The sequence below is a fragment of the Trichophyton verrucosum genome (genome assembly GCF_000151505.1).
Source record: "Trichophyton verrucosum HKI 0517 chromosome Unknown contig00240_1.f1.exp, whole genome shotgun sequence".
In the NCBI taxonomy this organism is placed as follows: Eukaryota; Fungi; Ascomycota; class Eurotiomycetes; order Onygenales; family Arthrodermataceae; genus Trichophyton; species Trichophyton verrucosum.
Window position 1 is genome coordinate 88341 of NW_003315492.1, and position 13677 is coordinate 102017.

At 46.3% G+C, this 13677-nt stretch overlaps 5 protein-coding genes across 5 annotated transcripts; 2 read left to right on the forward strand and 3 right to left on the reverse strand.

The window, feature by feature from the left end:
* Nucleotides 1–1823: 1823 nt before the first annotated feature.
* TRV_02793 (60S ribosomal protein L36) lies at nt 1824–2350 on the forward strand (the record flags this gene model as incomplete). Its single annotated transcript, XM_003023057.1, has 3 exons — nt 1824–1871; nt 1970–2152; nt 2270–2350. The coding sequence occupies 3 exons, from the start codon at nt 1824–1826 to the stop codon at nt 2348–2350; spliced, it is 312 nt and encodes a 103-aa protein (XP_003023103.1).
* A 560-nt stretch (nt 2351–2910) lies between these two features.
* On the reverse strand, nt 2911–4560 carry TRV_02794 (uncharacterized protein; the record flags this gene model as incomplete). The annotated part of the gene is made up of 2 exons (XM_003023058.1): nt 2911–4345; nt 4424–4560. 2 exons carry the CDS (start codon nt 4558–4560, stop codon nt 2911–2913), a joined length of 1572 nt encoding a protein of 523 aa, XP_003023104.1.
* Nucleotides 4561–5138: 578 nt separating this feature from the next.
* TRV_02795 (uncharacterized protein) lies at nt 5139–5845 on the forward strand (the record flags this gene model as incomplete). Its single annotated transcript, XM_003023059.1, has 2 exons — nt 5139–5633; nt 5702–5845. 2 exons carry the CDS (start codon nt 5139–5141, stop codon nt 5843–5845), a joined length of 639 nt encoding a protein of 212 aa, XP_003023105.1.
* Nucleotides 5846–6092: 247 nt separating this feature from the next.
* On the reverse strand, nt 6093–9424 carry TRV_02796 (cytoskeleton organization protein (Dec1), putative; the record flags this gene model as incomplete). Its single annotated transcript, XM_003023060.1, has 7 exons — nt 6093–6857; nt 6916–7824; nt 7887–8166; nt 8221–8573; nt 8646–8843; nt 8914–9189; nt 9293–9424. 7 exons carry the CDS (start codon nt 9422–9424, stop codon nt 6093–6095), a joined length of 2913 nt encoding a protein of 970 aa, XP_003023106.1.
* Nucleotides 9425–10625: 1201 nt separating this feature from the next.
* TRV_02797 (uncharacterized protein) lies at nt 10626–10874 on the reverse strand (the record flags this gene model as incomplete). The annotated part of the gene is made up of 1 exon (XM_003023061.1): nt 10626–10874. A coding segment is annotated over one exon (249 nt), but the record flags the coding sequence as incomplete, so codon positions are not given.
* Between the last annotated feature and the right edge of the window lie 2803 nt (nt 10875–13677).

Sequence of the window (13677 nt, forward strand, 5' to 3'; positions counted from 1 at the left end):
AAAAAAAAAATTGGAGTGCAGCGATAATATTATTAGGCTGGCAATGCATGTGAGGTGGTTCAACTGCTGGTGCGGATACCGGCGTGGAGGGTTGGATCTGGCGTATCTACTCTATTGCCACAAACGACACACATGTTCATGCTAGCGGGTTTTTTTTATTGCGAAGCGAGTTGAACAAGCTAGCTTCAGGGTACTAGTTGGCTAGAGTGAGAGTATGCAAGTGTGCCTCTTGGATGGTTCGAAATGGCTCATACTGGTTCAACGGGACCTCGTTCAAGCTCCAGCGCCGCAGTAGCAAAGCTCTAGATATGAAAATCTTACCGACATAAACGGATGGATTCCTTCGATACGTATCTATATCGTATTCGTAATCCGGGGAGTGGACAGATTGACGCGTTGGCCGGATGCAGAAGACACCGCATACATCTCATGTTGCTCGTAAAGGCTGGAGCAAAGTCCGTTTATTGTGATTTGTCAATACACCTCATTTCAGGTCAGAATGTCTCCCTTGGACTTGTTATTGCGCCTTTGACAAGGCTGAGGCCCTGCTTCCTTCCTGTCCTACAGTCAGTCTCCTGCCCCGTCGGGTGTCATGGGAATCCAGGCTGGAATGAAAGGCACCAATCCCAGCGGATTGATGCCAACGGCAGTCCCAATACACAGTACGTAGCGCATTTAGAGCGGTAGGTACCCCCATCTGTAACCGACGTCCATAGCTGAATTAGGAACGTACATTGTGTCAGAGGCCCACTGAGTGAGAGATGCAGTATCTATCGGCCCTACCATTTCAACGCGTTTGACATTAAACGGCTAGCAGCTGTTTGAATACCAACGCCTTCCAAGAAACTGTGAGGCGACGTTTCTGACAATGGCCTAAGCCAACAGGAAATGTCATTGGTAGGCGAGACTCCCGGGCGCAAGCATGGTGAGATTTAGTCGATGACCGCGCCTCTTTATATAAAATATTTACTAAGAGTAAGAAGCACTGGCTCACTGTTTCTTCTCTTTGCCCATCGTGCCATGCTTGTATCTCTCGCTATTCGTTCTTGTGGTGTTATAGGGTTTGATTGAGGTTAGGGATAAGGAGCAGTATAAGGAAAGGCGGAAAGATGGAGGAGGTATGGTAATGATGGCAGAAGGAGATGTAGTGAGAGGAGAGGACGAGAGTACGAAAGTACTTTGCTGTACCCCTGTATTCTTAGCAATATTGTAGATGTACAGAGTACTTAATATTGTCAACCTAATATGTCTTAGCTGTGGTGACCTGGATGCAATGTGTGGGTGTCTGCAACAAACCCGGCATGGCTAGGTACTCAGCTCAAACTATCTTCGCATTAACAGGGTGGCCGAATTAGGCTGTCTTGTGGTCGCCTCACTTCATGTTAGAAGGGCTTGATAGTTAGTAATATAATGACATATAACCCGATGTCCGTGCAATTCTCGCAAGTAGCACTCGGAAGAAACCGAGTATAGGCTACTTGTCATTTCTCTCTGCATAGAAATCCCAGTATGGGATACGTATACAGCCTTGGAGTGATGGAGTGATGGACGTTGGACGGGATGTCGTTGGCAACTTTCTTTGACTTTTTGATGTCGAGAAAAAAGGGAGTCAGGAAAAGGTTCTGACATAAGCAATGCTGACTAAAATAAGCCCTAGGCCCTAAGCCCTCATCATTCCAAAAGAGGCTAGCCTGCGGCAGGCGAACCCTCTGCCACCCAAAAGAAGACGCCCAAAAAAAAAACGTTCCCATTGAACATCGTCGACTTCGAAAATATCGCCAACTTCCTCACCTCCGCAGCAACCGTCGACATCACCGCTCGAGATGGCGAACGAACGCTCCGGAATCGCCACTGGCTTGAACAAGGGCCGCGTACGTTGTTTCCCCTGCCGAAAGTGTGGAAGATTTCAAGATACATGAAGGGAACGATAAGAAGGGCATGTATGGGCTAAGACTTTGCGATATTATAGAAAACCACCGTCATCGAGAGACGCGCCCGTATCTCCAGAACCAAGGGATCCCTCTCCCGCCGCACCGCCTTCGTCCGTGAAATTGTCAAGGAGGTTTCTGGACTTGCCCCATATGAGCGCCGTGTCATTGAATTGTTGAGGAACTCCCAGGACAAGCGTGCCAGAAAGCTCGCTAAGAAGAGAGTAAGATGCTCCAGCAAAGTTACCTGATTTTACGGGATCGCTCAAGAAGACGGAACTGCCGTGAGAAGGGAATTTGATATGCGCGGATGGCATAGCTAACTTATTCTTCTACAATAGCTCGGTACTCTCGGTCGTGCCAAGCGGAAGGTCGACGACATGCAGAAGATCATTGCTGAGTCGAGGAGAGCTGGTCACTAAAAAACGAAATCATGTCACATATTTCTCAGTTCCGAATAATACCAACCCGCCCTTCTTGAAACAAACCAGAAATTTTTCAGACAAAAGCCAAATACACCTCAGATCGTCATGGAAAACGACAATTCTTGCTATTCACGAATATACTCTCGCCTTTGTCCTTCGGTGCAAATTATCCGTCCCAGCCATTTAATGACTGGGGGGTACTTTTAGTTTAAAGATGTATTCATTTGCCTGGGATTGCTATGCTCGTTACGGACTTTAGCGAGAGGCAGGATGGGATGGAGATATGATGGCAAGGGACACGGAACAAGTCGCCTGGCGTTTTCATGGTTACGGCCCGATAAGATTCAGTAAATGAAAGCATTCTACCAAAATTCTTGCGTGGAGTCATGACATATGCTCCAGACTGTTTAAGTTTCGAACATTCTATATTCTCCGTATGTGCAAAGCGCTTGCTCTTGACCATCAATATACATGCCCCGAACTCCCAAGAGATATGTGAGGAACCTCCAGTAGTAGTCATACGTCACATCATATATCATATCATCTCAACTTCTTAGCTATTTCTTGCCTGGTAACTTTAACCATTTTGGCATGCCCCCTTTCTTCTTCGATCCTTCAGAAGAGCTCGGTTGTGCCTTATGACCTTGGGATTTGTCGTCCACTTTCTCCTCGTCACCTTCAGCTGCAACATCTTTGACCTGTAGTTTCCCAGCTGCTTGCCGCAATTCAGGGCGAAGTACGGACCCGCCAGCACTACGGGCGGAAAGAGCTGCATTTTGATCCCAGACAAAGTTAACTAACACTCTCCCACTCATTTTAAGTCCATTGATAAGGGTGATATCTTCGCTTGCTGGAATCTGCGCCTGCACACGAGAAGCTCCAGCCGTAACAGCGGGGAAGTAGAAGAGCGAAAACTGTTGGTCTGCTAGAGGGGTATCTAGACAGCTTCTCGCAAACGCATAGAGCGATTGTGTTGTATCTTCCTTTGTGAGTTTTGAGATCGCTTGGCTTTGATCTGGAAAGCGGATTTTCACCTCGATCTCGTTTATCTTTGCCAATCTCTCCTGTGCCGCGCTCTCCTGAGCCGCAAGCTCAGCATCACCCGCTAGACGGTTGGGGCGGCTTGCCGCGTTCAGTCGCTTTTGATGAGATTGAGCATGTTCAATAGTAGGAAGGTAGTCTCTCTCATTATAGGGGGTCTGGGCTGAATGAGGAGTCGTATTAGAGGGCGGTGCAAAGACGGTCACAGGCCTAGAGGATATAGTCACTATCCCAGGGGTTGTGGGCTGCTCCTTATCCTGGCTCTGCTGTTCTTCTTCCTTGTCTCCTTGAGTTACATTTTGTTCACCTGGTATCACCGTGTCATCATCCACATCACATTGCATAGTGTCTTTATCATCTACATTGGGGGTATCGTCTGTGAGTACCGGCGCATCTGTTGATGGGGTGTCAATCGCAGAAGACGGACCTTCGCTAGATCCAGCTGTATTTTGGTCTCCATCCACAGATTTAAAGTACGCATCAATTTCCACCATGGCGTCCTCTAGAGGTTGGTCAGTTCTGCGGAAACTTAGCCTTACCAAAGCGTTACCATTATTCAACCCCAGTTGGCTGAGTGTCTTTTGCAATTCTGTGAAGGAAGATAACTCTTTGCCCATGATGTTAAGCACTGGGGCTTCATAAAATAGCCTCCCAGAGCCTGAATCACCCTCTTGGACTTGTGGAGCACCTCTTGCCGTCAGGTTGAACTTTCTGCTACCTCCTGCCACCCCAGCTTCAAATTTCCGTAGTACCAGCCATAGAGTAGTATTACTAGGGAATTTATCCATCAGCCGATTATTAGGAACACCTTGTGATTCTGAGTCTGGTAGCTGGAGGGCAATAGAGACAACTGTTGGTGATTTGGACAGCTGCACGAGTTCGAGCCTAGCCCCAGAGCTCAGGCCAGAGAGTCGGAAGGACAAGGAAAGGTCAACCGTCTTTTTCTGATGTCTGTATCTCAGAACCACCCTATCAGCCCAAATCCACACGCGAGAAGCTCGGTAGTCCGCGAAAGCATGTATCACTCACTTTAGGCCATACTGCGCGGGGTTTATATTGAACTTCGAGCAAGCTTCCCCCAAGACATCACTCAAATGTTTTGTAGGCGTGACTTTAATAAGTGCCCTTCGAGCGCTCGAATCAAGAACGATGACATGAGCAGCCATGATATCTGATATCCTGTCGTTACCCTAGAGGCGGCGTATCTAGATATCCTTAAATTAGCTACGAACGACTAAGTAACTAGTTACTGAAAGTCAAAACTCACCAGTCCTTTAAATAATTAGTTGATATGTATAGATAAAGGCCATCAAGGTTACTGAGAGGTGTCAACTCTTCTCTTCCCGCTGTGTGTCAGTCTTCTGTCTCTTGGGATATCTTTGTCATGGTGTTGGTGTCCCTCCAGCCTAGAGCCACAAGCGCAGGCAGCGGCGAATCGTCATCCCGGTGGTCCAAGCTCCTCCGCTCTCCCCTTCGACTTTGTTTGGAGCCAACGTGAAGCTCTCAGCAGCGACAAGACGACATACACGACCACAACCACTACCATTGCACGCCAGTTGTTGCGGAAGGGCTCTTGGGTACTTTTGTCTGCCTCATTTCTAGACGTTTAACGAACTGCTCCATCGTGTTCATTATGGTGAGTCTCTACATTGCAGATACACCGTGGTGTAAAAACTAACAGTTTCCCCAGAGTTCACCCTTCGATATCAGTATGAGAGGATCCCCTACTTGACGATGCAAATAAATGACCGTTTTCCTACATACTAATAGCTATGTGCTACCAGATGGCGGTGCCTGCGTGGCTATGGTTGGCAAAGACTGCGTCGCGATAGCCTGCGATCTTCGACTTGGTCTCCAAGCTCTCACGGTCTCCAACGAGTTTCCCAAGATCTTCAACTACGCTCCATCTACATACCTGGGCCTCACAGGCCTTGCCACAGACGTCAATACTGTTTCCCAGCTGCTCCGCTACAAAGTCAACCTTTACCGTCTTCGCGAGGAGCGAAACATCTCCCCTCAGACACTTGCCAATCTGGTCAGCTCTAGCCTGTACGAGAAACGATTCGGCCCGTTCTTTGTCAGCCCGGTGCTGGCTGGAATAAATCACACAACCGGAAAACCCTTTATATGTGGATTTGACAGTATCGGATGCATCGATTTCGCAAAGAATTTCATCGTTAGTGGCACAGCATCTGATCAGCTGTATGGTACCTGTGAATCGCTATGGGAACCTGACCTTGTATGTTATGACAACTTCCCCGTTATCATGAAATTCTGAACCTTGTAGTTGCTAACTTTCCCGAACAGGAGCCCGAAGACCTTTTCGAGACAATCTCACAAGCACTATTGAACGCGGTTGACCGTGACGCCCTTTCAGGCTGGGGTGCATACGTGTACATCATTGAGAAAGACAAGGTTACCAAACGAAAGCTTAAGGGACGACAAGATTAGAGAGAAGATGCTGGTCGAGGAATTCACGCTTCAGTAAGACCTATTTTGTTCTACCAAGTAAATGGCGTTGTGGACTTGGTAAAGCAAGGCCCGTTCTCATTTTTAGGCTTTGAATGGTGAAGAACTGGTCCTTAAATATAATGTCCTATACATCATATATTAGATAAGGGCCATTAATGAAATGATCCAATACATGAAGTGACTAAAAACATCGGCCTGCAACAGGTTTTAAAAATGGAGATTCGTATCATCGGACTGTTGAACAAATAGAAATAACCCCGTCAAGAGCATCTTCCCAGCTCTCCATCAATGAGCCACAGAATAACTCCAGAGAGGCAGAATCCATGAGGCCTTCAATTTCAGCATCAAGTGTCCGGACACCTTCAAGATTTTCAGTACCTGTCAGACCGCCTGGTCTCATGTGTACGATATCAACGAGATGGCCAAGCATTCCAGAGCTGGAAATCCGTGCCTTCAATCCTTGACATTGGACTCTGACCTCATCTGCAACTGCCTTCACGCGATCCTTGAGAGCACCGATCTTGGCTTTGCCATCCCCTGAGGTGTAGGGTTTGTTCTTGCTTATAAATGAGATAAATAGTAATATGGCCTTTAATGTCTCAAGTAGCAGAATAGCTTCGTGTAGGAAAATCCAGGAAGGAGCAGGGGATGCGGGGTTGGAATTAGGAGTCAAGTCTATTGTCCCATTGGTCTTAGAGTCCGGAGTTACCAGGACTTTCAGCCTCTCTTCCAGGTAGGCATCCACTCTTGATAGGGTGTTGTCGACAGTGGCAGCATCAGATGGTGTTTCCCCTGTAAACGCAGCTAGACATTTTAGTAGAAGATGGTGAACCTGTATGTTCATCTTTTCAGCAGATGTGAGTTCGTTTTCTGCGGAATTAATGTCAAAACCAAGGTATGGAGAAAGCTTTGGCTTTGATGCTTTCGGCGAAGCCATAGTCAAGAAGTTAAATAGAGCATCTGAGACAGCTAGTGCATTGATTGCTTGAGTCTATATTTAACGTTAGTAAAGAGCGAAGGTTATTACAGCATGTATGTGTTAAACTTACCTTTTGGAATGGCCCTACTCTCACGTACTCTTCGAAGGCTGGCTTTCCACGAGGCTCACAGTTCATGAATCCCTCAAAGTTGCGCTTGTCAGAAAGAGGGCTTTTATTGAGAACTACCATCCGGATAGTTAGCATATGTATAATGTTATTTGGAAAAACGAATGGCTTACCAATCTTGTCATACTGGCTTATAGATGGACCGCCGACAATTCGGTGGAGGCGTCTTGCTTCCAAAGCCCACATTTTCCTACATAAGCTATTCTTTAAATCATTCCGGAGCTCAATGCTGCCTTCCACATTGATGTAGCTGCCATTGTCTAAGCCCGTAGACAGAGAATATGTTGTTGCACTCTCTGCATTTCGGTAAAATAATAATGCCTGCCTGAGCCCTGCCTGTGGATCATAATCTTTTCTGTCGAGGTCTAACGATGGGGGCGCGCTCTGGGGATGAATAGTTGCAAGTCGAGTAAATAAGTTATGGGCGACTGTCTCGTACTGTATTTGCTTGACAGATAGCTTGGAAAATTTCTTTAGAGCAAGTGATCCAGCACCAAGAAGCAGGTATATTCGGACAAGCAATAAAAGAGCTTCATAGTTGTGCGGCGATTTAAGCAGAAGATGTTCAAGTATCCCGGCCGCTTGGACTAGGACGCAGTTAGTGGTAGACCCAGCTATAGCATCATGCAGGCGTATCAAAGCCATTGCAGCTAGCAGGCAGAGATCATCTGTCGGCTCCGCTTCAATGGTTGAAGGCGTATCACCAGCGTCGGCTCTCCCAGCGTCTTTGAAATCACGTAAGCAGCGGCAGACAAAGCTTTCAGTCTTAATAATGGCATCTTTAGTATTCTCGAATTTTAACTGGAATGAATACTCCAGCTTGTACGCATTGATTTGGGGAATTGCACTAGACTTCAAAGGAAATTTAGCGAAAACTATTCATCTAAAGTGGGAAAAATTGGGGCATCCTTTACCTTTTTAGTTTCCTCTACAATTTTGGACGCTTCATCCTCAAACTTTGAATAGAGGCGTGTATCTAAACCGGTGAGGTATCTTTGCAGGTCATTGAAACAGTATATCTTCCGTTGGTTACGCCTAAAATATTCAATACAACCAGAGAGCACTTTCTCAGGAGTAGATTTATCGAATTCAATCCCCTGAAGTTTCAATTCGAGATTGGCTAGCTGTGCATTCCTGGAAGCCGGGCGTCTTGCTAGGTAATTTGAGATGACTTCTGCCGTGTCTTGGAAGGCACTAAAATTCATTAACAGGTATCAATGAATAAAAAAGGGGTAAAGTCCAGCTCACTCTTGCTTCTCTGCCTTCCTCGTGGCAAGTAGGAGAAGGTTCCATACTTTCCAATCATCCCTCTCCTCATATTTGGGATCTGGCTTCGACTCCGCCGTCACGCTGTCGTCAAGCGTCAGTAATTCTTTCGTAAACTTCAAGGCTTCATCCCATAGGCCGCTTTTCTCAATAGCTGATAGCTTGTTTGTGAAAAAGAGCCATTCATTCTGGGCGATGCGAGAGCTGACTCCCAGATGTTCGCTGTTGAGTATTTCAACGAGCTCCTTGTGGCGAGATTGGCTTTCGTATATCTTGATTAACAGGTAAAGCTCCTCCGCAGTCTGAATTGCTCGCGGAATGCTCAACAACTCTTTCTGTAGCGAACAAACGATGTTTTGTGAGCCATGAAGGTTAATTCACAGTGTAATGGCCGAGGAATCACATACCGGGTCCGTTGGTACGCTCCCTGCGGCTTTGGATATCATTCGATATGCAAGAGTACCAAATAACTTCCGGTCGTTGTCTGAACTTGCTGTATCGCGTTCAATCAAGGAACACATGAAAATGGCCCAAAAGTAGTAATTTCTGGCTTTGGGGAAATTGTTTTGTAGGCTCATGGCCGCCTTGATAGGAATTGAGTCAGCCTTTGAGGTTTCTCTTCTATTGCGAAAATGCAAGGGCTTATATATAGGGTCTCCGCATGAGTTGGTGCACCTTTTGAGCTGTTTTCCAATCTCCGGCATCTGACGCAACCCTAAACCATCTCAATTGGATCTCCAGGTCTTGAGGTTTGGCTTTAGCAGCATTCTGCCACAAGGCTCTGGCCGTTTCCTCATGCCCTCCTATTTCATTCAATGTGTTGTGTAGTATATTCAAGGCCTCGAGGTCGGAGACAGGTGGGGAGGCGCTACACAGCTGCAGAGTTTCCGCAACCCCACGCTGGCAATGCGCCTCGTCGGCATGACTGAAGAGGATATTTGCTTTCCAGGCCTATAAAATGATCAGCAATTAGCAATCGGTTCGAATTGTTACAAGAGCGCACTTGTTAGCGAGATAGGCAGGCTATGGCGGGGACTGGTGAGGCTTTACCTACCCTCAAAAAGGACGAGTCCTCGCCTTTTTTCAGCCGCTTTTCACACAGCTGCAATGCCTGTTTCAGGTTCTGTCCGTCTATAGCATCCTGTATCTGTTTATTCCTTCGCTCGATTACAGCGTTGGAGGCCATGGTGAAGAACGTTGAAGACACTGGGTAGCAAAATAATTTCGCATGGTTCGCGCCTAAGCATTGTTTAAATTTGGGTGGACTCCGTGGAGCTAACTAGTTAATGGACCACCCAAGTAGTTAACTACTATGGAGTGCATATTTATCTAGCTACAAAATAACCAGGATAAACGCCAAAGGTACCTATATCGCCGTTGAAATGTTTATTTTGGGCCGCCGGGTGTTCACAAGTCTCCATCCACCGGTGAAATTCTGACGACACCATCGATGACGATAATTCAATTAACTAGGTAACAGTGTCTCTACCGACTCCTAGCCAATAATTGAACTTCAGAATGGCTTTGAAAATCTATAGACAAGCACCATAATATGTATTTTAAAGTCCAACTGCGCCTTCATAACTAACTTCGCATACCCCATGCTCGAACACAATTCCTCAACCACTAGTAAACACTGCTGATATCGTACAAAGAAGGATAACCACGTTTCATCTCCGGACAGCGTAGACTTGGTCGGTTAATGATTATATACCAAACAAAAGAATTTCTACCAGCAAAGAGAGACGACTTTGGTGAGCCTAGATCCCTAGCTAGTGGTTCCTTTTGTTTTCTTCTGGTTTAACTATTCGAAGTTAGTATAACGAACAAGCGTAGTTTATCGGTAAATCTGTCATTTCCTCCTGGCTTGGGCTAAGACATAGATGTAGTAGAGCAGAAAGCAACAGGTCGAGATTAGGTGAAATAGAGACATAAAGCAGACAACAGGGGAGGTTATAGGGCTCACCCAGGCTTTCTTGCAGTCACGGTATGCTCTGCAAATTACTAGATTAGCTAACATCTCTGGGGGATAACGGAATGTGCTAAGCATGACTTACTGGATGTAATCTGTACACATATCTCTGTCTCCGTTGTTTCGCCGCATACATTTGATACTTCGGTCTGCAAAGTCCTGACACGGGTCCATGTATTCACTGGCCGATTTACTATTCCCCAAGATTACATCAGTATATTGGTTTATCTCAGGCAGGCAGAGGCTTCATCGCAATCCTTGCTATGTATACCGGAGTCCGGATACTGCTACAGCGCTAGGCAGAAGATTTGGCCATTTTACAGGGTATCTTGGTCAAGCGTCAGCAGGAAAGGGATATACTGAAAGCACATACTTTCTGAACCTGGGCTCGCTTTTGTCGAACATTTTCTGCGAATCAGTCTGTTTGTCTGTGGAGCTCATAATGTTTAAAATGGCCGAGTTCAATAGCAAGATATTCTCCTATATCATCCCATGTGTATCCCACTTGGGTGGCTGGTGATGATGTTGCTTCAAATTGGACGAAGACAAAAAATGAAGTCGAGATGGGAAAAAGGTCTTGGCATTCAATCTCTCCATGGAACACGCTGAAATCCGGGATAACCACCTTCGCGACGGGCTTGATAACCATTTCGACTTTTTGAAACTAATACGTTGATTACTGTGAATATCTGCTATTAAGAACATATTAATTCCAATATCTAGTTAGCAAAAATGACATGGTGGTTGGGGTCGCAGGCTGTTCGGTGTCCAGCCAAAAAAATTACCCAATCGGGAGATAAGGCCAGCTTCATCTGCCGCCGAAATAGTACATTTTCCTCCTTCGAAACATTTGTCGGTCCTTCATGTACCTTTGTCTAAATCTCGAAACGTTTAAGTTCTAGCCGCTAAATGCCGAGTGTAAAGCTTAAATTATATATTATTAAGTAAATGTATATGTAGAAAGAAATACGGAGTTGACAGAAAGATATCACTCGTTAGCGAAAATGAAGGTAAGAGGGGTTGGCACGGACTGCCATAGAACATCAACCCTGGCAATGCAGTGTGATTGCTGCATGGGCCAGGGCAATTTCGCTAGTGTTCTGCGACAGTTCGCTCTTGACGCTCGAGTACAGACTGGCAGAGTGCCATCCACCCCGAACTATTAGTTAGTGCCTAAGAGTGCAAAAGCAAAGTGAAAAGTTAATCAGATTACTTTAAGGGGGTTCTAGATGGATGGATTGGTCCCCTTTGTTTAACATCTCAGGCTGCTATGTGTCACACAGCCAAATCTCTTGGTTGGATAATCGCATCCCAAGTGGTCGCTGAGTCTATTAAGAATCCTTGCCCTGCCGCCTATTAATATTCGTAAAATGCCAAAAGGCATGGATTTTGTTCTCCCAAGAACCTGATAAGGTGGTGCGGCAAATATATAGATGTAGGACATTCCAGTAAGCCCTTGATCCGACAACTATTCAATGATAAAAAATTAGCTCGGGCAAATGGGCGTACGCTGGGTAGCAACGAGTTGTAAGGATCCTTGCGTGCAAGGAGTCCTGATCAAAACACCTGGCTTCTTGTATGATGGCAATGTCATGGCGCTGACAGACTATGTATATTTGCTTGGCTGGGTAAAATGCGGGTATCTGGTCCATAGAATAACTAGGTCGAGTGTTTCTTAGCTGGCTTGACCCTGGGTCATATGACATGTCGGTGATAACAACGGCGTGCTCTAGCGAAGTATTATTATACCCGCCCAGTACGTACACCCGTAAGTTATAGTGGGCTTCCCACCTAGACACCAACGGCACGAAGTCCGACCATGTTGGTGTCTCAACAAGGATTCCCATGAATCTATGAACCCGAATATCGGCCTCTTTGGCGAGAAGCGGAGAAAAGAAGAAAAGAAAATAAGCATGAAGCTAGCGATCTCGTTTTGTCGCGGAATGGTTAGACTGTTGGAAAGTTCAGCCCGTGTGGTTAAATAAAGCAGCCATATAATTCCCAAGCATGTACTCCGTACACCCCCGACAACGGAAACGACCGACTGATTTTCCTAATCAAGTCAAAAAGTCCATACCTCTGCATCTGCAGGACAACGATCAAGCCAACTCCACTCGGATGAAGAAACACCGTAACGGCGAGAGCAGCTAGGCGTTGTGTCTCAACAGCTCCCCTTTCTGCAGGATGGATACGGCCAATAGCCAGCTAGTGGCTATTGTTCCATTAATCATATGCTCCACACCAAAAATAAAATGTGGTAGCTATAGTTGGAAACTTCAACGGATACCACGCTAATAGCCGCCATTCTGTGTGGCTCCGAGCTCCCTTCTGACACGTCGCATTCTTTGTTGCTCCATACTGGGCGAGAAAAACGTGTAGCCTAGTTGACCTGCAGAACCAGTGAGCCATCGGCTTCACTATTACCAATGCAGTTATGTAGGACTTGGACCCAAAAGGTATGATAAGGGGTGATTCCATGCGTTTCAAGAGCGGTCGCAAAAGGAAAGTACCTCTAATCACGAGGCCGGCTAAGAGGGTTCTGGTCTCAAGCCTGAGCACTGCTTCAGCCCGTATTCTGCTTGCGAAGGAACCCTGCCCATGTCTGGTGATCGCAATCCAGGCTATTCGGCAGTATAACGGTACCTCTAGATTCCAGGCAAGTAGAAATTCCAGACCCATGATCCTCGCAACAAAACGAGTTTAGTTGTTGGTGGATGAGAGTAGAAACTGTACGGAGTACACATTGATGTATTCAAGTTCGCAGCTGTGATGAGGGAAATGGCCCGAAATCTGGACGCCATTTTGGTATCATGTGGGGAATGACAATCGGGTATCAAAATTCATATGCTGTTCTCCACATAGAAACAGCGAATGCGCTATGAGAGAATAGAGGGATTGATATGCGTGTGCTAGGCCAAGGTTGTGCTCATGCGCTCCACCCTCTGTCTTTCATTATGGTGGTAGACCAGCCAGTCCCGGTTGCTCCGTGGAAGAGATGCATAAGCCGCGATTGTCGAGAACACGTCAACAGAGCATGGAAATACATTAGGACTAGGGTATTGATCAACCGGATTGTCTAGAACCAGGGAGTAGGAACTACCGGCTGCCCGGCAGCTGAATAAGTAATCGTGGTGTCAACTCTTCAATGTCGGGGTATAAATATCGCCTTCTGTCCCACGAATATCCGGGTTGCTTTCTGTTTCAAGGGCAAAAAATTCGTTAATTCATTCCACCGTTTGCAAAACTATTGTTCATTTTATGCCTCCATCTCCCACAACATAGGTTGCCATTGAACGTTTCACTTTGTGTCGTGTCTTTCTCCCTGGATCCGTTCCCTTGCTGCCGCCCAATTCTTGCTGTGATTACCACCGTTATTATATAGGGTGAGTGGTTTCATCCAAGAGGTCACAGTAGTGGCGAGAAATGTGTAAAAGCCGTCTTTTTAAGATGGCAAATGATCCTTTCCC